This window comes from Oncorhynchus clarkii, chromosome 18, assembly GCF_045791955.1.
Source record: "Oncorhynchus clarkii lewisi isolate Uvic-CL-2024 chromosome 18, UVic_Ocla_1.0, whole genome shotgun sequence".
In the NCBI taxonomy this organism is placed as follows: Eukaryota; Metazoa; Chordata; class Actinopteri; order Salmoniformes; family Salmonidae; genus Oncorhynchus; species Oncorhynchus clarkii.
The window spans coordinates 14,269,461-14,296,663 of record NC_092164.1 but is presented as its reverse complement, the minus strand read 5'-3'; the positions used below and the strand labels follow the sequence as shown (position 1 = coordinate 14,296,663).

The following is a 27,203-nucleotide window of genomic DNA, read 5'->3' as shown; positions in this document are numbered from 1 at the left end:
CATCAAATTGATCGGAAATACATTGTAGACATTGTTAATGTTGTAAATGACTATTGTAGCTGGATTTTTAATGGAATATCTACATAGGCGTACAGAGGCCCATTATCAGCAACCATCACTCCTGTGTTCCAATGGCACGTTGTGTTAGCTAATCCAAGTTTAGAATTTTAAAAGGCTAATTGATCATTAGAAACATCTTTTGCAATTGTGGTAGCACAGCTGTAAACTGTTGTGCTGATTAAAGAAGCAAGTGGCCTTCTTTAGACTAGTTGAGTATCTGGAGCATCAACATTTGTGGGTTCGATTACAGGCTCAAAATGGCCAGAAACAAAGACCTTTCTTTTGAAACTCGTCAGTCTATTCTTGTTGTGAGAAATGAAGGCTATTCCATGCGAGAAATTGCCAAGAAACTGAAGATCTCGTACAATGCTGTGTACTACTCCCTTCACAGAATAGCACAAACTGGCTCTAACCAGATTAGAGGTAGTGGGAAACCCCGGTGCACAACTGAGCAAGAGGACAAGTACATTAGAGTGTCTAGTTTGAGAAACAGACGCCTCACAAGTCCTCAAATGTCAGTTTCATTAAATAGTACCCGCAAAACACCAGTCTCAACGTCAACAGTGAAGAGGCGACTCCGGGATGCTGGCCTTCTAGGCAAAGTTCCTCTGTCCGGTGTCTGTGTTCTTTTGCCCATCTTAATCTTTTCATTTTATTGGCCAGTCTGAGATATGGCTTTTTCTTTGCAACTCTGCCTAGAAGGCCAGCATCCCGGAGTCGCCTCTTATAAACTTGGATTAGCTAACACAATGTGCCATTGGAACACAGGAGTGATGGTTGCTGATAATGGGCCTCTGTACGCCTATGTAGATATTCCATAAAAAATCAGCCGTTTCCCGCTACAATAGTAATTTACAATTTATTTCTGATCAATTTGATGTTATTTTAATGGACCAAAAAATGTGCTGTTCTTTCAAAAACAAGGACATTTCTAAGTGACCCCAAACTTTTGAACGGTAGTGTATGTGTGTGTGTCTATGTGAGATGACTTCATGCCGTTTAAAACATGGGGGATTTTCCTTCACGTGTTCAGTCAGAACTTTTCAATTTTCCATAGAGAATTAGAGGCATTAGACCGGGATGCTGGTTAATGTTATGCCTGGCAGCTCTCCACTGGAGCCAATCAGGAGATAAACAGCCAATAGAGGCACACAGAGAGACTTCGACACCCAAACAAAAGACCCAACGTGGATAAATGGCTCGGGAACGTGGGCCTGAACAGGGGAGCTGGAGCATGCGTTCAAGGGAACACTGCAGAAGTAATGATGCTAAACGGGAGCGTTTTCTCCATTGAAAAGAGCCAGACACAACCTAGGGCACAGTGTCTTTGTCTTCAGCATGTCGTCTGTGTTCTTTTCTGTTATGCCTCTTAGATGACCGAAAAGCCTTGAGTCTGAAGAGACCCTTGAGTCAACGCTGGGCTGTTTGAGTTGCAGTGGAGAGGAGAGCAGTTAAATGAGCCAGTTGGAAGCTGATGATGAGATGGACTTAAAAGGATACTTTGGGATTTTGGCCAAGTTGCCCTTTATCAACTTCCACACAGTCAAATGAACTCATGGATGCCATTTTTATGTCTCTGCATCCAGTATGAAATAAGCTAGAGGTAGTTTTGTGAGCTAATGGTAACTAGCGTTAGCGCAATGACTGGAAGTATATGTTATCTACTAGCATGCTAGCAGTTACAATATACTTCCAGTCATTGCGCTAATGCTAGTTAGAAATTGCGTTAATGCTAGTTAACAACTTCCTTCAAACTGCACACCTGATACATAAAAATGGTATCAGCGAGTTCATCTGACTCTGGGGATGTAGATAAAGGGCTTGATTGCCAAAATCCTGAAGTATCCCTTTAAGGGGGCTATGAAAAAGCTACCAACTCATAGAGAGGAGATATTACCTAATTTCTTCAGCTATTCGTCCTTTGTCCAGCTCCTATGCCCCGTTTTGATGTGAGGAAACATTCTCCTTTCTTGGTAATGTACCAGATTGGGACAATGCAGAGTAATGTCAATAACATCACCATGTCTCCCTCATATAAATATTTTATTCAATATGTTGTATCTGTGTATACAATGGAGACACAAACTGTACAGTGCAGACAAACTCTTTTGCATATATATGTATGTAAAGTTAGCGGTACATTTACCGACATGATCTCTTTTTTTTCTTCTTTTTGTTTTGACTTGATACACATAGGCTACAGTACTACATGCTTATCTCCACTGCCTTTCTTGTTTACCATGCAACAGGTGAGAGACTGAGAGAGAGAGACAGATGGAGAGATAGAGAGAGGGGTGGGCAGGGGTAAGGGGAAGAATGAGATGGAATGTTGAGAAAGAAAGAAAGGGAGAGAGAAAGAGAGAGGTTTGTACATTTGCACAGTCAAAGTCAATTCAATTTGACAAAAACTGATCCAGTCTTACTTGAAGTAGTCAGTTAGAGATTCAGAATCCAGCAGCACATAGAGCTCACTGATGGCAGGATTCAATCAGAGACCTTAGAGAGAGTTTGGCCAATGCAGTCTGAACTATGACATCACAGAGCTCGATGGCAGCCACGTTCGTGTCACTGGGCAATATTGAATGCTCAAGAGGCAGCAATGTGGTGCCCAGCTCTACAGTTGGCCCAACTCTCCATATTAAAGGACTCTGGTTTCAACAGGAACAGAAACACCATTAACTCAAAGACACAACACCATCAAATTGTAGGTCTACATTTCTTTGTCAAGAACAGCAGCTTTTGTTCAGCTTGGTACAGACAAAACACTGGACAAGAAGTACAGCAAATGTTGCTTCAACACTTTCCCACAAACAGCCCAGTGGAATCTTTTTTTTTTTACAGCGTACCTTTTCGAGTGGTTTCTCTATGATCTCACCCAGCTAGCAAGCTTACGGTGGCCCATGAGCAGCCTGCCAAGGGAAAATTCGGCATCCATGGCCCGTTTTGCTCATAGGCTTTACAGTGGCTGACTGTTGTTATAAGCTCTTGGAGCTAACGTGAGTCTTCAGGCCCAGGCACGGTTACAGACTCAGCAAACTACCACTGCTACTTATACAGGAAGTGACAGATCTTGATCCTCACAGTAAACATTTCAGCACAAAAACGTAACAAACCAACATCATTCCCTTATTTCCTTTAGATGAATGACACATAACAGAGTTTGGTTAAAGTCAAAGTATCAATGGCTTCTAAATGAGAAAGCTACAACTCCAAGATGGGATGGGAGGTTTGTAGTCACAGTGTGAAAGCCAACGGATATAGGACTACCGCAGCGTACCTCTTACCAATGCCAGCTTACAGCTACACCTCCAAGATCACTTCTTTTACTGGTCCGTTTAGGACTGTTCCCTGTAGTGACTCTGTAGTGACTCTACTGTTCTTTCAATATTTTTTCTACGTTCTTTGACTCTGTCAACTTCACTATGTGTGCATGTACAGGGAGCTGTCAAAATACAGGAAACACCAACATAGTGTCTTAATAGGACGTCGTGCCACGAGGCAGAACAGCTTCAATGCACCGTGGCATAGATTCTAGAACTGTCTGGAACTCTATTGGAGCGATGCAACACTATTCTTCTGCAAAAAATTCCATCATTTGGTGTTTTGTTGGCAGGTTGACGTTTATTGTCATAAGTCTTGTCCTAGATACAGAACTGAGCGATTTTCCCTTAGATAGGCCAGCTGCAAAGTGAAAATGGGCTTTTTGGTGTTCATTTAAAGTTAGGGTTAGGCATTAAGGTTAAAAGTGTGGTTAAAGTTAGGTTTAAAATCAGATTTTATGATTTGTGCCTGTGCCAGCTAGCTAGTGACCACTCTGCAGAACTGCCTCCAGAACAAGATTCATGACAAAAAACACTAACCTGCGTTTTGTTGATGGTGACGGAAAACGCTGTCTCAGGCACCGCTCCAGAATCTCCCATAAGTGTTCAGTTGGGTTGAGATCTGGTGACTGTGCGGCCATTGCCTGTGGTTTACACCATTTTCATGCTCATCAAAACGTTCAGTTACCACATGTGCCCTGTGGATGGGGGACCCTTATCATCCAAGGGGGGCATAGCCATGGTAGCCAAAATAATGGCCTGCCCAGGATTTGTATAAATTACCCTAAAATGGGATGTTAATTGCTTAATTAACTCAGGAGCCACACCTGTGTGGAAGCACATTCTTTCAATATACCTGGCATCCCTCATTTACTCAAGTGTTTCCATTATTTTGGGCAGTTACCTATATGTTGCCAGTGAAAATGCTACATGTCGGTCACCCTTGTGCAACTTTTGGCACTTTTCAAATATTGAATTGGAATTTCAATTCATGTCCTGAATTGACCATGGCTCTGGATAGAAACTCATAGCTTCTGTGGACATGCTAGCTACTCTGCTACCATGCACTCTACCTACCTACCATGCATTGCATCTGCTACCTCCTCAATACTACCAACGCATTAACATCTCATCCCCAGCCCCAGTCCTCTCCCTCTATACAAGTCTTACAAAATATAAGTATTGCCCTCCTGCATCCTTCGCTGCCTAAATGAACCTACAAACACACACAGAAAATAGTGATAGTAAGAAATAGAATATAGATGTGGAGGTAGAGATAGAGCGAAGCTAAGAAAGAATGAGAGAGAGAGAAACAGAGAGAGAAAAAAACTAAGATAGAATGAAGGAATGAGAGGGAGTGAGAGAGAGAAGCTAAGAAAGAATGAGAGAGAGAGAGAGAGGGAGAGAGAGAGAGAGAGAGAGAGAGAGACAATCATTTGAAAAATAGAAGATGACAATCCTGTTTTGTGTCTGTACAACAATCTATCCAGACGGTCGCTGGTGCATTTTGGGTATAGAATTATAAACAAACAAACAAATTGGTAAACAGACGAACAAACAGACTGTGGTCAATATGGATGGCCTCTGTTGCTATAGTGCGTCAGAGTGAGAGAGGGGGCTTATGGGTAGCTATCAGCAGGCAAGGCTACCTGGCAAAAAGGAAGAGGGAAAAAAACGCTTCGTCATCATTCTCACAGATTGTCACAGAAAAATAATCGTAAGGATTTGAAAAAGGCATTCCGTATCACGTAGGTAGGGCATTCTGCTGTCCAAGTTTGTAGTTTATCTAGCTGATACAAATCAGCCAATCCCCCTCCTCCTCCTTCCCTTCCTCCTCCTCCTCCTCGTCAACACCTTCCTCCTCCTTCTCCCCTCCCCTCCTCTTCTCCCTTCCACCTCCCCTCCCCCATCCCCCAAATGGAGTGGTCCATTTCCTCATCTCGAACACCACTGCACCGAATCAGCCAAAAAGAGAAAGAGAGAGAGAGAGAATGAGCGAGAGAAAGAGAGAGGAGGTGGGACTTAGCCCATAATTGACCAATCAAGGTGAGAGTTTGAGTGCAGTGGGCAGAGTCTCAAGTCTCTGTCGTGCGGGGGGAGAGGAGGGGGCAGGGTTATGTCGCAGTTTCCTTCGGGTCGGGTTTGTTGATTGGTTTGCCCCCGTTCATGGCCACTGGTTCGCTGGTTGTGCTTTTGCTGGGCGGGACTCCGGCAACTTTAGGCAATGTCTCCCTGACGTCGTGCAACGACGGCTCCTTGTACATCGCAACTACAGAGAACAGGAGAGATCAGTGTTAGAGCGTGTGAGTGTGAATGTGTGTGTGTGTGTGTGTGCATCCATGTGTGTGTGACAACCCCCTTACCTTCTATAGGTTTGGGCAGGAAGTGAGCGGCTGGTTTGGTCTTTTTCACTCGGTTGCCCTTCATGGGCTGTCCTTCCTTGTTCAGGCCCAAGAACCAGGCCCTCCCAGACTCATTCTGTCTGTACAGCATCGACGAGTAGATCACATAGTAGTTCTCAAACACAGACTCCTTAAACTTACACTCTGCTGTAAACAGCTCCTACAGGAGACACATAAACACATACACACACACGCGCAGGCACACAAAACACACACGTGCGCAGGCACGCACACACACACACACACACACACACACACACACACACACACACACACACACACACACACAGAATCAGTATCAAACATACAACAATGGACAAATTGCTACCACTTAATATTCCATTAGATGCCAGCCAAACATCCATCCAAGATTTTTATAATAGTTTCAATTCAACTGTTTCCATGACGTTTATTTAACTTCCATTGGCGACGATTTACCAACATTCAACCTGCTAAATGACTCACCCTGAATTGAATTCCGCTGCTGTATCGATCTCTACATACATTCAGCCTGAATCCTAAAAGTTGTTCAGCCATCCTAGAAGTTGTTTGTGCTCACTACAAAACAAATGAATCTGTGATTGGATCGTCTCTAACCAATCAGAGTATCAAAGCCAATGATGTGATTCATGGTTCATGATGGCTCGCTCTAGCCCAACCCATTGGTTTCTGGAACAAATCAGAACGTTTAGAATGTGTTTGCATTCTACAAGATGTCAGGGAGGAAAGCAAATCCGGACTCATTGTGGAGAAGAAACGCTAGTGGGGGTGGTGTTTGGCGCTGTGGCTGGATGGGCAGTCAGTCTTCTAAATTACTGATTTGTACTGTAATTAACCATCCCTAGCTTCCAGAGCCTCAGAGAGACAGACGGGCTGGGAAAACATTGAAATTCCAATCAGGTGTGCTTGTCAGTCACCACCACAAGAAAAGAGACACTCGCTCACCTGTGTGGGCCTTTGTCCCCAGTTACCATGGAAACGATGGAACAGAGAAGATGGGAGGAGAAGAGGAGGAGGATGGGGCAGTGGTTTGATGTGATGGCTAGGTGTGATTGATTGTGTTTGTGGTTGGCAACGTATTTCCATTTTCCTTTGCTCTTTTTATGGTTCTCATTATGGTTCACTGCACTTTTCCCCTGTGTCTTTCAACTCTGTCCAATTAGCACATTCAGGCTGTGTCTCAATAGTCTAAAGTTGCTTCCTCTACTTGTCTTCTCTCCTCTCTTTCATCTGCTCTGATGTGAAAGAATTGGACAGGTGTCCACCATGTTGTTTTTACTGTGATCCTGTGATTTCAGATCATTTAGGATTTAAAGGCCCAATGCAGGCATTTTTTATTTTTTATCTCAACATCAAATCATTTCTGGGTAACAATTAAGTACCTTATTGTGATTGTTTTCAATTTAAATAGTAAAAAAATTGAGTGTGAGTGGGGAGGGGAAAGCTGAAAACTAGCTGTTATTGGCAGCAAGGTGAGGAACCCTCTTTCTTATTGGTCTATTAATTAATTCACCACCTGGCGACACCACCAGGCAGGCCAAAACTCCATCCCACCAAAATATACATTTTTAAACAGATCTTTCACTAAAAATACATTATCATAATTTTCACAATTTCACAGTATTATTCCAACCTCATAGTGTGGAAATATATATAAAACACAGTGAAATCCCGCTTTTGACTACACTGGGCCTTTAAGGTGAGGTGACAAGGAGAGGAAGCCATTTTAGAATATTGAGATGGACCGGCATACTGAACAATGTTATAACACACAGGCTGTTAGAGAGAGAGAAGAGGCAGTGGAGATTAAAGGAGAGAAAGAAAGAGGAGAAGGAAAGAATTAGAAAGAAGGAGTACGAATAAGAAAGAAAGGAGGACGTAGGAGGAGAGAAGAGGGAGATAAATCACCAAGGGAGGAGGATGTTTCCTGGGGGGAAACACACAAACACAAACAGTCTTGAAAAACTAACCTTGTGGGGACACACAATTCGGTCTCATTCAAAATCCTATTTTCCCTAACCCCTAAACCTAACCCTAGCTCCTAACCCTAAACATAATTTTAACCCTAACACTAATTCTAACCTTTACTCTAAACCCCATAGAAATAGCATTTGACCTTGTGGGGACCAACAAAATGTCCCTAGTTGGTCAAATGTTTGTTTGTTTACTATTCTTCTGGGGACTTCTGATCCCAACAAGTATAGTTATACATTGTTCTCACACACACACACACACACACACACACACACACACACACACACACACACACACACACACACACACACACACACACACACACACACACACACACACACACACACACACACACACACACACACACACAATTTGCTACAGCAGGAAAATAATCCTGCAGCAACAAGAAATGTGAATTATTATGTGGATTATAATTCATGGACATTTTTGTAGGGGTTGATACATTTTCCACAAGGGAAAATAAGTCTGACATTTCAAAGTGGAAATTACAAACTTCAGAAGCCTTATTAAACCTTGAATATACTAGACGTTTAAACTTCTCCTGCAACAGGGTGATAAAATTAAGATCCTACACACACACATGCTGGACCTTAATATTTTATAATATTAGAAACTGACTTAGGGCCAGTTTTCGTGCTGTGCTCTATACAGCTGAGGTCAGACCAGGGGTTAGAAGGGTGCAGAGGTCAGACCAGGGGTTAGAAGGGTGCAGAGGTCAGACCAGGGGTTAGAAGGGTGCAGAGGTCAGACCAGGGGTTAGAAGGGTGCAGAGGTCAGACCAGGGGTTAGAAGGGTGCAGAGGTCAGACCAGGGGTTAGAAGGGTGCAGAGTTCAGACCAGGGGTTAGAAGGGTGCAGAGGTCAGACCAGGGGTTAGAAGGGTACAGAGGTCAGACCAGGGGTTAGAAGGGTGCAGAGGTCAGACCAGGGGTTAGAAGGGTGCAGAGGTCAGACCAGCGGTTAGAAGGGTGCTGACAGTGATCCAGTATTGATCCCACATGACCACCTGGTTTCAGTGGAGACAGCTCTTATTGTTTTCTCTGTCATGCAGGGAGTGTGTGTCAGTGTGTGTGTGTATGTGGTGTGGTGTGTGTGTGCGTGTGGTGTGGAGTGTGTGGTGTGGTGTGTATTGTTTGTGTGTGAAGTGTGGGGTTTGTGTGTATGTGTGTCATGTGTATATGTGTGGTAAGTGTGTGTATGTGTGGTGTGTGTGTATGTGCGGTGTGTGATTAAGTGTGTATGTGTGTGTGGGTTTGTGTGTGTGTGTTTGTGCCTCCAACACGGTTCATTATCACACTGCTAATTACCCAGGGGAATTGTGGGTAAACAAGTAAGTCAAAGAAAGGAAAGAGGGCGAGAGGAGGAGGACTGGAGAATGGCAGAATACAGGACAGAATAAACACTGTGTGAAGGACTAGTGAAAACTAGAGACCTCTTTAGATGGAGTATTTAAGTCTTAAAAGGGCAATTTTCATTTTTGGCAAATATCATTTTTGTATAAGTTATCTTTTCGAAAGTATTTTGGCCGTAAACCAAAAAAGCAATACGATGGTGGAAAAATGGTGGAAACATGGTGTTCAGTTCTACAGTTGTCTGTATCTCTTCAGCTGCCATAAACTGTTAACATGGAGAGGTATAGTGTAGCATCCTTGCTGTTGTGTGTCCGGTCTGGTTGTCCTTTAGTGAGGATGACACCATGCTCTTCCTTTCAACTCCACAAACCTTTCATCTAGTCATCCTGTCCTGTCTCTGGATCCAACACGCACGTGCACACACACACGCCACAAGGTCTAGGTCAGAAAACAGATGCTCTGGTATAGAGAGGAAAAGTGTGAGAGAGAGAGAGAGAGAGAGAGAGAAAGTGAGAGAGAGAGAGAGAAGAGAGGGAGAGAAGAGAGAGAGAGAAGAGAGAGAGAGGGAGTAGAGGAAAAAAGAGAGAGCGAGAGAAGATGAAGGGGGAGCGAGAGAGAGAGAAGAGAGGCAGAGAAGAGGAAGAGAGGGAGAGAAGAGGAAGAGAAGAGAGAGAGCAAGAGACGAGGAAGAGAGAGAGAGAGTGAGAGAAGAGGGAGAGAGAGAGGGAGAGAGAGAGAGAGAGAAAAGGAAGAGAAGAGAGAGAGAAGAGGAAGAGAGAGAGTGAGAGAAGAGAAAGAGAGAAAGAGAGAGAAAGAAGGAAGAAGAGAAAGAGAGAGAGAAAAGAGGAAGAGGAAGAGACAGCAAAAGAGAGATATACACACAGCCATACAAAGGTTTCATGTATTTCTCCACCAAATAAACAAATAACTAATTATCCTCCAGCCAATATATGAGCTACAGTATGTGTGTGCATACGGCCCAGGGTAACTTCTGTCTTTGTCACTCAAAGCCGCAACAATACCTTTCTTTGCCAAGATAATCCATCCACCATATCAAGAAGTTGATTAAACAGCATGATCATTACACAGGTGCACCTTGTACTGGGGACAATAAAAGGGCACTCTAAAATGTGCAGTTGTGTCACAACACAATGCCACAGATGTCTCAAGTTTTGAGGAAGCATGCAATTGGCATGCTAACTGCAGGAATGCCAGATAATTGAATGTTCATTTCTCTACCATAAGCCGGCTCCAACGTCATTTTAAAGAATTTGGCAGTAAGTCCAATCGGCTTCACAACTGCAGACCACGTGTAACCACACCAGCCCATGACCTCTACATTCCGGCTTCTTCACCTGCGGGATCATTCGAGACCAGCCACCTGGACAGCTGATGAAACTGAGGAGTATTTTTGTCTTGTTATAAAGCCCTTTTGTGGGGAAAAGGTGGCACATACAGCATCTATCTCACTTACGTTTTCCTCCATAGTATTAACATGTACAGGATATGATAGTTCTCCCTACTTAGTATTAACATGTAGAGGATATGATAGTTCTCCCTCCATAGTATTAACATGTAGAGGATATGATAGTTCTCCCTCCATAGTATTAACATGTACAGGATATGATAGTTCTCCCTACATAGTATTAACATGTAGAGGATATGATAGTTCTCCCTCCATAGAAAACTCTCAGACCCGATGGTGAGGGCTACAGTATATACTGTACACTGTTTTTGTTACTATAACGGTGTAAACCAACCTACAGGTTTCCGTGTAAACTGTGTGTGCGTTGTCTGTGTCTGCATGAGTGTCTGCATGAGTGTGTGCTCGAGTACTCAGATGTGTGTGTTCTTCACACTCTTCAACACACACTCAGAGCTGGTTTCCTCTTGCCCAGCGTGGTTGGTAATTAACACATACCAGATCATTTCACACTAGTCCATCTGTTGACTGCAGAGACAGAGACAGAGAGAGATGGGTGGATAGAGACGAGTCTCTCTCTACAACCAGAGAGCCGTCTCATCTGTCTGACAGATGTGTAGTACTATAGATCATCTTGATGCTTCATCTTCAGGAGGAGTAACACTACAACAATCTACTCTGGATCTTACTGTTAAGGGTCGGCCATCTTGTGTCTTTGTGATTCATCAAAGCAGCGCCTCTATGAACCATTTAGTTCCAGGTAGTTGTCAATTGTGTTGAATTCTTTGAAGTACTAGAGCAGCATATCTGTTGTATTATTATAAAACATAATTCTTCGGTAAAAAACAGGTAATATCTGTAATACCTCCCTCCCTCCCTCCCTCCCTCCCTCCCTCCCTCCCTCCCTCCCTCCCTCCCTCCCTCCCTCCCTCCCTCCCTCTCCATGTCTCTCTTCCTCCCTCCCTCCATGTCTCACTCCCTCCCACTCTCTCTCACCATCTTTCTCACCACTTCACTTTCTCTCAAGGAAGCCCTCAAGTTTCCTTGGAGACAAGGAGGGAGAGGAGGGTTTGGGTGCAAACGGATGTGGATTTCTCTCTATTTCAATCTCTCTCTCTCTCTTTCTCTCTCTGCTGGTCTTTTCCATATAAAGCTCCTTGTTAGAACACTACCTGTGGAAGCAGAAGCAGCAGCTGGTGTAATTCCATTATTATGTGATGAATAAAGAGGATGAGTGATGGTGAATTCACAATGAGAAACACGAAGGGAACTGTTCTTCTGATATATCTGATATATCTAGTGTCATATACATAGTGTCACATGCCCATTGATTCATCACCAACCCCATAAAGACTAGAGAACTATTCAAGATAAGAATCTTACTGAGGAGTCACATAATGTTGCAGCCTAAAGAGAAGATGACCTCTTGTGCCCTAACTCGGGTAATGACCAGAGGAGGCTGGTGGGAGGCGCTACAGGAGGACGGGCTCACTGTAACGGCTGGAATGGAATCAATGGAACGGCGTCAAATGTGTAGTTTCCATGTGTTTGATACCGTTCCATAGATTCCATTCCAGCCATTACAATGCCCACGTCCTCCTATAGCTCCTCCCACCAGCCTCCTCTGGTCATGACAGTATTTAGTATTCATGACGCATGTTCCCCTTCATACGAACCCGGGGTGAACCAATGGTCCGACAGACAGCACTGTACACATAAAATAAGCCACGAGAGTTTTTTTGAGCGAGAATAAAGACGACTTTCGAGTAGTAAGCCATGTTAATAAGAAGGGTCTAGAATCGTCTTATATGGTGAGCTACCGAGTGGCTAGGACAGACAAGCCCCGTACTATTGTGAACGACTTAATTCTTCCTGCTGCCGCGGATATTGCTGGGACAATGCTGGGGGAAAGGCCCAAAAAAACTACACAGACAATGCCTTTATAAACAATATTGTTCCACGGCGCATCAGTGACATGGCAGGAGATGTTTGGAAACAATTACTGCTTCACAGTCAACAGACATGGCGGGCCTGGCACAGCTCCTGGTATATGTCCCGTTACGTTTATGGGGGTCAATTAAGGAAGACATCCTCTTCTGCAAACTGCTGGAAACCCAACATTGCAGAGTTATGTGCATCTTGTCAAGCACATCCTTCTCATTAACCTGTGGTGAGTTATGTAAGATGGCTAAATAAAGAGCAAAATGATTGATTATTATTATATTATTATTTGTGCCCTGGTCCTATAAGAGCTCTTTGTCAATTCCCACGGGCCGGGTTGTGACAAAAACTCACACTCACACTCATCATTGGGAGCCTGTGTGGCAGGCTTCCAATGATGGCAAAACAACATTTGATAGTGCACTGACCCTGGTGCTAGAGGGGGTACAGCTGACCCTGGTGCTAGAGGGGGTACAGCTGACCCTGGTGCTAGAGGGGAGGGGGTACAGCTGACCCTGGTGCTAGAGGGGAGGGGGTACGCAGCTGGAGGTTGAATGTTTGAAGGGGTACGGGACTATAAAACGTTTGGAAACCACTGTATTAGACAAATCCTCACTATGGCCTCTGGGGAAACGTACACGTATTCCTCCTGAAGGATTCCAGAATCTTGTTGAACCCAGTGTGTCTACAGGACAGCTGGGCTGTATATTAGTACGGTGACTGAGTGATATAAAGGTTGCGTTTACACAGGCAGCCCAATTCCAATCTTTTTTTCACTAATTGGTCTTTCAACCTGTCAGATCTTTGGCCAATAATTGGGCAAAAGATCAGATTTGGTCTGCCTGTGTAAACTCAGCCTTAGATAGTTAGATCAATCTGTTTGAGGTGAAATAATTACACACATACACTTATAGAAGAAAACTGAGTATTGTCATAGTAGTCAACAGAAAATCAACCAAGATGGCCGCCCGGCTGGCACACGTCATCATCAGCACTGGTCTGTACTCACTGATGAGTAGAGGTGTCCCTCCCCGTTCATGGCGATGTACAGACCCATCTTGACTGACTGGATGGCCACCACTCGAAGGCCCACTGGGATGAGGTTGAACAAAGCTGAGAGACAAATCAGCACAGTAAAGCAGATTGACAATCTTACCGATAGAATACACATTATTGTGTGTGTGTGTGTGTGTGTGTGTGTGTGTGTGTGTGTGTGTGTGTGTGTGTGTGTACGTAGCGTATGCATCTATATAAGATTCAGATACTCAGTCAACCATGTGACACAGTTCCACACACGCACACATGACTAGAATGGAACGATACAGTATATACATGTAAGCTACCGGAACACTTAATCACATGAATGGATCACGAGACGTGTATGAGACTTGACACATGCGTGTAGTAGCCGTGCGAGAAATGACATTAGTCACAGAGCCGTGTTCATCTGGACTTCTGCGTGTCAGTTCTCATTTGTCCATGTCTGACATGTACTGCATGAGATCTGTGATTGGATGACTTCTGATAAAATGTCTGTCACTAGGTTGACGGAGGTTGCCACTCAGCCACTCAATCTACCCCCCTCTGTGTGTGCATGCGTGTTCGTGCGGACTCACAGGAGTTAGTGCCGTCATCTTTGGTCCCGTCCAGACATCCATCTGGGTTCATCTGCAAGTAGTATCCCTGTCTGCAGTACAACCTGGTCACTATGCCTTTAAGCTGTGGATCTAGAAAGAGAGAGAAGAAAGAGAGAGAGAGAGAGAGAGAGAGAGAGAGAGAAGAGAGAGAGAGAGAGAGAGAGAGAGAGAGGAGAAAGGAGAGAGAGGAGAGAGAGGAGGGAGGAGAGAGAGGAGAGAGGAGAGAGAGAGGAGAGAGAAGAGCGAGAGAGAAGAGAGAGAGAGAGAGAGAGAAGAGAGAGAGTCTCATTATTAAAAGGTGCGCTGGCTTCAGTGTAAAATATCTAGACTACATTATTCTGAGGGTTCTTTTATCTCCGTGACAATATCAGTCTGTTCTCACAAAGAAAGAGCGAGCAGACAGACCGGAGCTCAGGAGAAAAAGCTCTTAATCTCAGAAATGTCTGAGAATGTCAGCATGTGTGTGCAACCAAGTCCACACCCACACAGGCCCAAGACTTCATTATGTTCTCCCCCAACTCCCTGTCACAAAACAGCCAGAGAAAGAAACATGTCAAACAGAGAGAAACAGAGAGAGAAACAGAGAGAGAAACAGAGAGAGAAACAGAGAGAGAAACAGAGAGAGAGCGTAAGAGAAGGATTTTGGAACAGTGTTCTAGGGCTGAGGAGAAAGAGAATAAAGGAACAGGAGGAGAAGCCATGGATAAACAGTGGTGAAATAGCTGGACCCAACACACACATACGGTGCATTCGGGAAGTATTCAGACCCGTTGACTTTTCCCACGTTTTGTTACATTACAGCCTTATTCTAAAATGGATTCAATAGTTTTTCCCCTCATCAATCTACACAAAATTCATTTTGCAAATGTATAAATAAAAAACGGAAATATCACATTTACATAACTATTCAGATCCTTTACTCAGTACTTGTTGAAGCACCTTTGGCAGTGATTACAGAGTCTTAATCGTTAATTATGACGCTACAAGCTTGACACACCTGTATTTGTAGAGTTTCTCCCATTCTTCTCTGCAGATCCTCTCAAGCTCTGTCAAGTTGGATGGGGAGCGTCGCTGCACAGCTATTTTCAAGTCTCTCCAGAGATGTTCAATCTGGTTCAAGTCCGGGCTTTAGCTGGGCCACTCGAGGACATTCACAGACTTGTTCTGAAGCCACTCTTGCGTTGTCTTGGCTGTGTGCTTAGGGTTGTTGTCATACTGGAAGGTGAACCTTGCTCCGTTCATCTTTCCCTCAATCCTGACTAGTCTCCCAGTCCCTGCCGCTGAAAAACATCCCCACAGCCTGATGCTACCACCACCATGCTTCACCGTATGGATGGTGCCAGGTTTCCTCCAGACGTGACACTTGGCATTCAGGCCAAAGAGTTCAATCTTGGTTTCAATCATCAGACCAGAGAATCTTGTTTCTCATGGTCTGAGAGTCTTTAGGTGCCTTTTGGCAAACTCCAAGTGGGCTGTCATGTGCCTTTTACTGAGGAGTGGCATCCGTCTGGCCACTCTACTATAAAGGCCTGATTGGTGGAGTGCTGCAGAGATGGTTGTCCTTCTGGAAGGTTCTACCATCTCCACAGAGGAAATCTGGAGCTTTGTCAGAGTGACCATCGGGTTCTTGGTCACCTCCCTGACCAAGGCCCTTCTCCCCCAATTGCTCAGTTGGGTCGGGCGGCCAGCTCTAGGAAGAGTCTTGGTGGTTTCAAACGTCTTCCATTTAATAATGATGGAGGCCACTGTGTTCTTGGGGACCTTCGATGCTGCAGACATTTTTTGGTACCCTTCCCCAGATCTGTGCCTTGTCACAATCCTGTCTCGAAGCTCTACGGACAATTCCTTTGACCTCATGGCTTGGTTTTTGCTCTGACATGCACTGTCAACTGTGGGATCTTGTGTGTGCCTTTCCAAATCATGTCCAATCAATTGATTCTACCACAGTGGACTCCAATCACGTTGTAGAAACATCTCAAGGATGATCAATGCGAACAGGATGCAGCTGAGCTTCATTTAGAGTCTCATAGCAAAGGGTCTGAATACTTATGTAAATAAGGTATTTCTGTTTTTATTTTTAATACATTTGCAAACATTTCTAAAAAACAGTTTTCACTTTGTCATTATGGGGTATTGAGTGTAGATCGATGAGGACATTTTTTAGAATAAGGCTGTAACATAACAAAATGTGAAAAATGTCAAGGGGTCTGAATACATTCTGAATGCACTGTACACCGACCGCACCATCCTGCCTCACACACACACACACACACACACACACACACAGCACCCTCCTGTGTCTCTGTAGTAATGAAGGATTCCCCTTCTGTTGACATTAATATTAATCTGATGCTCTGCACATGCAGACCACACCCAATGCACTCTCTCTCTCTCACTCGCTCTCACTCTCATTCTCCCTCTACACACACACACACACACACACACACACACACACACACACACACAAACACACACACTCGACACACACTTTCTTTCACACAAACAGACCACACCCTCTTCTGAGTCTCTACAGCAATGTGGAGAGCCCCTCTGAAGGTGTTGTGGTGATGTGTGTGTGCCAGAGGAAAAAAGGTATGCTCCAATGAGCATGATAGATTAGAATGCAGACGAGACTGACCCAGTTTAGAAGAGCGAGAGAGGGAAATAGAGGAAGAGAGAGCGAGATAAAGGGATTTTCCAGTTTTCACACCAGGGACAGGGGCGTGATGGGAGGAATGGTTACCAACCCTCTACACTAGTAGTCTGTCTGTTAAGCTCAACGTTCAACCACCTGAGAATACATTTTAGAAGACCTTAGACAACGTCTGGTCATTTTAATTTGGGGGTGAAAAACCACTTTAACCGTCTATTACTATTCAGTCTTTACTAATGACCAGAACAGAGTAGAGATGAGGAGATAGGGGTGGAGTCACTGAGATGAGCACAGAGTAGAGATGAGGAGATAGGGGTGGAGTCACTGAGATGAGCACAGAGTAGAGATGAGGAGATAGGGGTGGAGTCACTGAGATGAGAACAGAGTAGAGATGAGGAGATAGGGGTGGAGTCACTGAGATGAGAACAGAGTAGAGATGAGGAGATAGAGGTGGAGTCACTGAGATGAGCACAGAGTAGAGATGAGGAGATAGGGGTGGAGTCACTGAGATGAGAACAGAGTAGAGATGAGGAGATAGAGGTGGAGTCACTGAGATGAGCACAGAGTAGAGATGAGGAGATAGGGGTGGAGTCACTGAGATGAGAACAGAGTAGAGATGAGGAGATAGGGGTGGAGTCACTGAGATGAGAACAGAGTAGAGATGAGGAGATAGAGGTGGAGTCACTGAGATGAGAACAGAGTAGAGATGAGGAGATAGACGTGGAGTCACTGAGATGAGCACAGAGTAGAGATGAGGAGATAGGGGTGGAGTCACTGAGATGAGAACAGAGTAGAGATGAGGAGATAGGGGTGGAGTCACTGAGATGAGAACAGAGTAGAGATGAGGAGATAGAGGTGGAGTCACTGAGATGAGCACAGAGTAGAGATGAGGAGATAGGGGTGGAGTCACTGAGATGAGAACAGAGTAGAGATGAGGAGATAGGGGTGGAGTCACTGAGATGAGCACAGAGTAGAGATGAGGAGATAGAGGTGGAGTCACTGAGATGAGAACAGAGTAGAGATGAGGAGATAGAGGTGGAATCACTGAGATGAGAACAGAGTAGAGATGAGGAGATAGGCGTGGAGTCACTGAGATGAGAACAGAGTAGAGATGAGGAGATAGAGGTGGAGTCACTGAGATGAGAACAGAGTAGAGATGAGGAGATAGAGGTGGAGTCACTGAGATGAGAACAGAGTAGAGATGAGGAGATAGGCGTGGAGTCACTGAGATAAGAACAGAGTAGAGATGAGGAGATAGAGGTGGAGTCACTGAGATGAGAACAGAGTAGAGATGAGGAGATAGAGGTGGAGTCACTGAGATGAGAACAGAGTAGAGATGAGGAGATAGGGGTGGAGTCACTGAGATGAGAACAGAGTAGAGATGAGGAGATAGGGGTGGAGTCACTGAGATGAGCACAGAGTAGAGATGAGGAGATAGAGGTGGAGTCACTGAGATGAGAACAGAGTAGAGATGAGGAGATAGAGGTGGAATCACTGAGATGAGAACAGAGTAGAGATGAGGAGATAGGCGTGGAGTCACTGAGATGAGAACAGAGTAGAGATGAGGAGATAGAGGTGGAGTCACTGAGATGAGAACAGAGTAGAGATGAGGAGATAGAGGTGGAGTCACTGAGATGAGAACAGAGTAGAGATGAGGAGATAGGCGTGGAGTCACTGAGATGAGAACAGAGTAGAGATGAGGAGATAGAGGTGGAGTCACTGAGATGAGAACAGAGTAGAGATGAGGAGATAGAGGTGGAGTCACTGAGATGAGAACAGAGTAGAGATGAGGAGATAGGGGTGGAGTCACTGAGATGAGAACAGAGTAGAGATGAGGAGATAGAGGTGGAGTCACTGAGATGAGCACAGAGTAGAGATGAGGAGATAGGGGTGGAGTCACTGAGATGAGAACAGAGTAGAGATGAGGAGATAGAGGTGGAGTCACTGAGATGAGCACAGAGTAGAGATGAGGAGATAGGGGTGGAGTCACTGAGATGAGAACAGAGTAGAGATGAGGAGATAGAGGTGGAGTCACTGAGATGAGCACAGAGTAGAGATGAGGATAGAGGTGGAGGAGATGAGAGTAGTGTAGATTATGCTCTAGAAGGACTTCAACAGTACAGATTCACTTAGAGAGACCCATTTAAACACTGTTTAATCAAGTGTGTCAGGACTTCCTCTAATACCTGAGTCTCTCTCTCTCTGTGTGTGTGGTGTGTGTGTGTGTGTGTGTGTGTGTGTCTGTGTGTGTGTCCTTATGGAAATCCTGTTCCGTATGAGTGTTAAATGAAGGAGTGTTATCAGACCATTGACTTCCACTCAGAGACAGAGAGTGTATCAGGAAGACACATCTGTACCTTAACTAGACTCTCCTAAAGACCCTCCTTTATGGATGGTTCATCCTGGGTCCAGTTTCCCTGAGCCTCTGTAGAGTTACATAGTTCAAAGCTGCACAGTCAAACATGACATGGAATGTGGGGAAAAACAAAGCCCTTTTCCTAAAGTGTATCTCTTTTTCAATGGAAACACATGGTCAAGACGACTCAAAACATATACAAAATTCCCAAGCTTCCATAAATCTGACTAACGGAATTGTATTTCTTAACTTTGGGAATTCTGTCTGCTTCAACAGGTAGGGTCTCTTTCCTTCCTCACTGACCTGCTGTGTGTTACTGGGGAGAAATTCCCATTTTCCCAGATTCCCATATCCTGTCTGTTACTAGGGAAACTGGTCCAGGATTCCCTCTTTGTCTGGGTTGCCATGGATACAGTCTCCTGATTCCAAGGTCCCTGTCTGCTTATCCAGAGGAAGGTATTTCCCCGTCTTTGTCTGCGTTGTTCCAACACCGCTAATCTCTGGTGTCCTCCCTATGAGGATTTTAATCAAAATGATATTGACCTATTGAATAGAACATGTATTGAATAATACCTGTCGCCATAAATCAAAATGTCAATATCATAAGATTCTGTATTGCACGAGAGCAATCATTACAGTAGTTGTCATCATTGGTAGGCTACTCTAAATCAGGGATATATGGACTCTACATGGGCTCTCAGGTCAACTACAGATGGTGGATGTTCCTGTAACATACATGTCCTAGGGATTCTATGACCAATGATTGATTTCTGCTATGTGTGACTACTTGAAAGAAGGTGTAAGAAGGAAGAACACATTTTTCACTACATCAAGAAGCAGAAGAGGAGAGGGTGGCTTTTCACAGTATTTGAACATTACCTATGAGAGAGAGAGAGAGAGAATGAAAGATGGAAAGAGGGAAGAGAGGCATAGATAAGGAGGAGGAGAGTCTATGTTTGCCCTTCAGAAAACCTTATGTGTGTGTCGCCAGGATTCAGACCCAGTCACGCAGTCAGAGTGGCGATAGGAGAGGAGAAAAGAGAGGCGAGAGGAGAGGAGAAAAGAGAGGTGAGAGGAGAGGAGAAAAGAGAGGTGAGAGGAGAGGAGAAAAGAGAGGTGAGAGGAGAGGAGAAAAGAGAAGCGAGAGGAGAGGAGAAAAGAGAGGCGAGAGGAGAGGAGAAAAGAGAGGCGAGAGGAGAGGAGAAAAGAGAGGCGAGAGGAGAGGAGAAAAGAGAGGCGAGAGGAGAGGAGAAAAGAGAGGTGAGAGGAGAGGAGAAAAGAGAGGTGAGAGGAGAGGAGAAAAGAGAGGCGAGAGGAGAGGAGAAAAGAGAGGTGAGAGGAGAGGAGAAAAGAGAGGTGAGAGGAGAGGAGAAAAGAGAGGCGAGAGGAGAGGAGAAAAGAGAGGTGAGAGGAGAGGAGAAAAGAGAGGTGAGAGGAGAGGAGAAAAGAGAGGCGAGAGGAGAGGAGAAAAGAGAGGTGAGAGGAGAGGAGAAAAGAGAGGCGAGAGGAGAGGAGAAAAGAGAGGTGAGAGGAGAGGAGAAAAGAGAGGTGAGAGGAGAGGAGAAAAGAGAGGTGAGAGGAGAGGAGAGGAGAAAAGAGAGGCGAGAGGAGAGGAGAAAAGAGAGGTGAGAGGAGAGGAGAAAAGAGAGGCGAGAGGAGAGGAGAAACGAGAGGTGAGAGGAGAGGAGAAAAGAGAGGTGAGAGGAGAGGAGAAAAGAGAGGTGAGAGGAGAGGAGAAAAGAGAGGTGAGAGGAGAGGAGAAAAGAGAGGCGAGAGGAGAGGAGAAAAGAGAGGTGAGAGGAGAAAAGAGAGGCGAGAGGAGAGGAGAAAAGAGAGGCGCGATGAGAGGAGAAAAGAGAGGTGAGAGGAGAGGAGAAAAGCGAGGCGAGAGGAGAGGAGAAAAGAGAGGCGCGAGGAGAGGAGAAAAGAGAGGCGAGAGGAGAGGAGAGGAGAAAAGAGAGGTGAGAGCCTGAGGATATATGGCCAGGCTTCAACCAGAAGCTACCACAGCTGGAGGGAGGGAGGGAGGGAGGGAGGGATAGTGGAAGAAGAGACGAGGAGGAGAGAATGGAGATGAGTAGTGGAAGAAACAAGTTGTAAGGGAGGAAGGAGGAGAGAGGGAAAGAGAGAGAAGAAGGGAGAGGGGACTGTCTAAACATCACCATCACAATCTGAGCGATAAGAGTAAGGGATTATACCTCCCCTCCAACACACACACACACAGCCCTGTAAACTCTCTCAGATATCAGATAGGGATACCACAGAAGTTTTCATCTTTACATTCTGAGAATTCTTATATCCCAACACGTCAGCTGAGAGTGTATCAGAATGACTCCAGCCTCCTAGAACTCCTCTTGTTCATTTAGATGGTTGAGAATGTTCAGAAAGCAGATGGGCGAGACTAGAGATTTGGAAAAGAGATTAAGATAGAGAGATGTACTGTATCATAAACAGAGGAGACCCTGGAGAGAAAATGGTAGATGAAGGACGGAGAGAGGGGGAAGAGAGGGGGGCAGTAGTTCCTTCTGGAATCAAACCAGACATGACCTTTTCTCTGTCTTACTGAAAAATGAATCGGGAACAAAAGAGATGTTCAACAGATCAAAGAACCATTCCTTCTATCCCACCTTCCATCCTTCTCTACTCTTCTCTTCTTCCTTCACTCCCTCTCCTCCCCTTTTCATCCTTCTCTTCCTCCGTCCATCTCCTCTTTCTTTCTTTCTCTGCCAACCCCTCTTTCATTATTCTCCTTTTCTCCCACTCTTCCACTCTCTTCTTCCTTCAATCCCTCGCATCCTTTCCCCTTTCCTCCTCCACCCCACCTCTCCTTACTCTCCTCCTCCTCCTCTCTCTCTCTCTCCCTTCACACCTCTCCTCCTCCTCTCTTCTCTCCCTTCACACCTCTCCTCCTCCTCCTCTCTCTCTCCCTTCACACCTCTCCTCCTCCTCTCTCTCTCCCTTCACACCTCTCCTCCTCCTCTCTCTCTCCCTTCACACCTCTCCTCCTCTTCCTCTCTCTCTCCCTTCACACCTCTCCTCCTCCTCTCTCTCTCCCTTCACACCTCTCCTCCTCCTCTCTCTCTCCCTTCACACCTCTCCTCCTCCTCCTCTCTCTCTCCCTTCACACCTCTCCTCCTCCTCTCGTTCCTCTTACCCCCTGCTCACTCCGAGGTTAAGAAACCCTGAATTCATATTTCATTTTTGACAGGATGCTTGAGGCAACTCCCCTCAACTACACACACACACAAACACACAGACACACAGACACACACACACACACCATGTGTCTCAGACTGTACTGTGTTCTACATGCATGCACCCCATCTATAAGGCCACAGGTTGCACTGAATGTCATTGGCTTTGACAAAATGGCTGTCACTTGACTGAGGTTGCTGCGCTCACAGTCAGTCACCCCCTCTCTCTCTTCTGAGACCAGTCATGCCAGTTACCCCCCCTCTCTCTCCTGAGACCAGTCATGTCAGTTACCCCCCTTCTCTCTCCTGAGACCAGTCATGCCAGTTACCCCCTGCCATACAGAGCTTGTTATGATGTCATTTTCGTATATTGGTGGTGTCAGCTATACTGTATGTATGAATCAAGATATGGCAAATTCAATAGACTACGTTTCAAAAGCTGTCTGTTCTTTGACTCAACCTGATTCAAGTTCTGTAATGAATACCTATAAAATAGCCAACTGTTTGGTGAGATATTTAATACGGCAACATGATTCACCTATCCACCCATCAAACGTATTTGCATCTGTATGTAACACCTAACTGTAACATCGATTTTGTCCGACTCAAACCCTTCACTCAGAAAGGCAATCAGCAGTAAACCAATCAATGAAAGATTAGGCTAGAAATCGTTATTTTCCCACTTTAGTCTCAACTCCTAGGCTAATTAAAATGCGTGATTTGAAGCCTTGTCGAGAGGACGAGAGAGTCAATGTTATCACAATAACTATATTTGTAAGGAATGAAAGAGCAATGTGGTCAAACTTACCGGCCACACTGCTTAGGCTACTTTCGTTAACTACCTGTTTTTATTAATGCATGTAGGGGTAAACTATTGAACCGTTGGAGCTAACGTAAGAATGCTCTCTCCCTCGCGCATAATGACAACCGTAACGTATCCATGCGTCTCCCGCGCTTTCCGCTCAGCCCACACCTTGTCTCCGTAGCCTTCTCTTCTTCAAGCCGAAGATTCTCACTTTGGAGAAGATGTCGACCAAATTCCCGTTACAAAGTCCTTTATTCTTGTTGGGGCTTCGCCTCCGTCGGTGTGGCGTCGGCCGGTGGACTTGTTGTTCCCGTGCCTGTCTCTTCTGTCGTATCAAACCGCTGGCAATAGCTGCCATGTCTCAACCGAAACAACCCGGGGGGAAAGGAAACACAGAGCCCGTTCCCCGTTTTCCTTTGGGCACGGAGCGCAGACGGAACAACAAGCGATTATGTTCGGTCTGCAGCTACAGCCCCATAGTTGTGTCTATAAAATGTATCTTCTTTATCCGTCAGAAAAACATTTCGACACTACGCAATCAAGTCCAAATACCACATTTCGGTGAGGATACAGAACATTGCGTTGTCATTTTATCATGGCCATTCAACAACTAATAATCTGTCACCGTTGTTGTCAAATGATTTCGAATTTGACTGCGTGAATCCTTGTAGAGAAGAAGGTTTTCCAAACTGACAACATTTCCGATATCCGTACTTGGTCATATTTTATCATTAAATATCTGTGACGTTTGATGTCACATAGTCCAAAAACACGAAAATAATTGTCGAAAGGTTTCGTTCTTCTCCTCGTCCAAAAATGTTTAGACTACCTCCCGTCTTCTACCGGTGATCGACAAAAAACAAGCCCATCGAAAATGTGAACATGCGAATTTGAAGCCACGCGCTAAAGGAGTCTGTCAGACATACTCTCAAAAACATACGGAGCGATTTTAACGTAATTATCTCGTGAAGGACGCAAGCCCCAGACGCTTCCCGGGTGGGGCTTGCTCCTTGGAAGAGAGGTGTGTGATGCTTGCCTCGCGCGCACAGATTCACCAAGTCCGTATGCAAATCCGCAAATCTCTTCTCCAAAAATAGAAAAAATAGAAACGAATAACGGAGGAGCACACAATGACCAAATCGGGATGATTGGAATCAAATAACTAAATCATAATAATAATAATCTTGTCTTAAAAAAAGGCCCGGAGGAACTTCTCTGCATCAGGTAAAATGGTGACGCAATTTTATTTCACGCTTCAGAAACTTCATCCAGCACGTCGGGACTGTTTTTCCTCCGTGAGAAGGGAAAGGGGACAGGACACGACTCCTGTTGGCTCATGAATTGCTTTCAGATATGAATAAGGGGTGAAAAAAGGTAGGCTACATCAAACGCTCTCCTTCAACTCATCAATCAAAGGAAACGGGAACAGCCAGACCATTCAGATGAAAACAAGAGTCTGTGCGTCAGACCAAAGCCCCCTCGTTCTGGAGAAACCGTTCGGAAAGAAATACCATATAAATGACCACAAGCGAGTGAACGCCCTCCGCATAAACGTAACCGTTAGCACTAGACACCGACTGAAACTTGAGTATACTGTATACTGTCTTACTCCAACTCCAACTGTTGCTAATACATTGTACACACCATCCGGACACTGATTGATATATCGTGTTGTATATTTCACAAGAAGCAGACACCGAGCCGGAGATAGACATGTAACTGTATAGCCAACGTTGAGAATGTTTACACCTCATCTGATGTTAATCTTGATCAGATGAAAGATAGAGACCCAGCACATTGTCAAGTGGAGAAAGTCCCCAAAACGTTTAATTAGCAATTGAATGTTCTTTAGTATAGGCCTAGAAATATCACGTGCACGTGTAAAGAGATCCCAGTCAGCGCCACTCCTGTATTCCTGCATTGAGTCATGTACAAAAACACGGGACAGTATGGAGAAATGTTTTCACCCTTATATCACCCAACACAATCATTGAGACACAATCCATAAAAGACGGCATTAAAACCAATCAAAATGGCAAAATAGTCCGTGTTATGGTATCTATAATTCAATTAAACGAATCGATGGGCTGTAAAATTGAGGGAAAGTTTATCCTTTTGGTCAGTTGAATTCATTAATAACATGGGAGCGCAGATCTTCTGACCGGAGCAAAGCCACGTCTGATTTCAGCACCATGGGCAGCGACCGCGGCCTACAGTTCCACCAATCGCATGCTGTCTGCGGCTGAGCTGTGCGTAAACATGACCCTTGAGTTGAGGAGTAGCCTATAAATAATCCACGTGAAAATATCTCAAGACTAACTGGCATTTTCCTCATAATGTTAACCAAACTGCAAGCTAGCCTATTTTTAACCAGGTCATAAACAATTTAAACATAGAAAGCAGTGAGTCATCGTCTTCCCGGGTAGAAGAGTGTCCTTCACCTGCTGCCTGGAAAAGGGACAAGTCTGGAAAGGTCCCCATTGAAGCAGAGATGCGTGATCTCAATGGGGCTTCATCCCGGATTAATTCAAGTTTTAATTGACTAAATATTTTCAACCTAAACGTGAGAATACCTCCTTCATTGGAGGTTATCCTCTGTGGTAGGTTGTTTCAATGTGGTTCCCGAGGATTGTTGTTACATTTCAGTAAAGGAATTGAAACTCTACAGAGCCATCTACAGTTGGTCTCTCTCTCCCAGTAATTAAATGATCTGGTCAAAACCATTAATTCAAGACAAACAGTTTGGCACATTTTCAATCGCGTTTAGCTTAGTGAGGCACTTTCTTGAATCTGTATCGGCTTTGGAGGCAGAATTAAAGTTTTAAAAATGCATGAACCAGCGTCGATTCACAGGAGAGATACGGTAGCCAGCCGGAGTGCTCTGAACTGTACACCCGCCCCGTTTTCAGTTTAATAAATGAAAGGCCTACCGAGCTCAGGTCAGTGGCTGCCTCTGCGGGTAGATCCGGTGGGTTTCCTGCACGTTGTGTTCCCGAACACAGACTCACAGAATAATGAGAATTCGATGTGATTCTCCGTGACAGTTACAAGCCATTGACATTAATATTACAACGAAACATAATTTACTTTTCCAAAATTCAGAAGGCATAGACTTTTCAAATCTGATGACGTTCAAAAAGGCTAAATACCTGCAGGAGAGCTCCAGCTTCATTCAGCCTACAGCAAAGGATTGGGTTGCCGAAAAATAAAGTAAAGCTGGAATTTGACCGCTTGGGGGCGCCAGAGTGTCCAGAAAAAGAAGGCGCTTGTAATAAGCAGTCCAAGAGTTGACTTTTACCGCTGTGCATCTAATCATCCTCTGCTGCAACACAGTAAGGTGCAGGTTGCATGAAATCTATCTCATTGAATCCTCTCCAGTTACTCTGTAGGCCTATAGGGTTATGGTACCACAGCCTACTTACCAACAGGTCTTTTCACACTACAGTACTTACTGGCCATATGGTCAGACCTGGTGTATGGCATCCCATAACGTGGTGTAATATGAATGAATACCAACCAGCACACTGCCTGTCCCAAATGCTCTATCGCCACATGTTCATAACGCTACACATGTGGTTGACCAGAGAACTTCAAGCAGAAAGAGGGCTACATCTATTTAAATCTACTTACTGATTTTAGTACACACACACACACACACACACACACACACACACACACACACACACACACACACACACACACACACACACACACACACACACACACACACACACACACACACACACACACACACACACACAAGGTTGCACACACATTGCACAGTGGGGAATGGAAATAAAACATCTTGTTGTCTTTGTGCTGATGTTTTTATCCAGGTCAACTGCTGTTGAGGATCATTAATAAATCAAAGCTTCCTGACTACATTTACATAAAAATCCTTTCTCCTCATTTCAATATTTAAAAAAAAACTTCAAAAGGAAACGTTCACCCACTTCACCCCCTTCTTCCCAAAACCCCCTTCTCTGTCTATGTAGTGAATAAGAGTGGAACGAACGGTTTAAAAACACTCTAACATACTCTCTCTCTTCCTCTCTCTCTCTCTTTC

The 27,203-nt window shown here is 44.8% G+C and overlaps 1 protein-coding gene across 2 annotated transcripts in view; it reads right to left on the bottom strand.

Moving 5' to 3' along the window:
• Window positions 1-2,086: 2,086 nt before the first annotated feature.
• The window catches only part of LOC139373036 (fibroblast growth factor 14-like), a 49,558-nt gene continuing 24,441 nt past the window's right edge, over window positions 2,087-27,203 (bottom strand). For both annotated transcript variants that reach the window (XM_071113045.1, XM_071113046.1), the window contains exons 2-5: window positions 14,109-14,219; window positions 13,502-13,605; window positions 5,744-5,942; window positions 2,087-5,649 (exon numbers count right to left, since the gene is read on the bottom strand). In XM_071113045.1, the coding sequence (XP_070969146.1) occupies window positions 5,495-5,649; window positions 5,744-5,942; window positions 13,502-13,605; window positions 14,109-14,219 (569 nt within the window). In that variant the 3' untranslated portion in view covers window positions 2,087-5,494. The remainder of the gene's footprint in view (window positions 5,650-5,743; window positions 5,943-13,501; window positions 13,606-14,108; window positions 14,220-27,203) is intronic.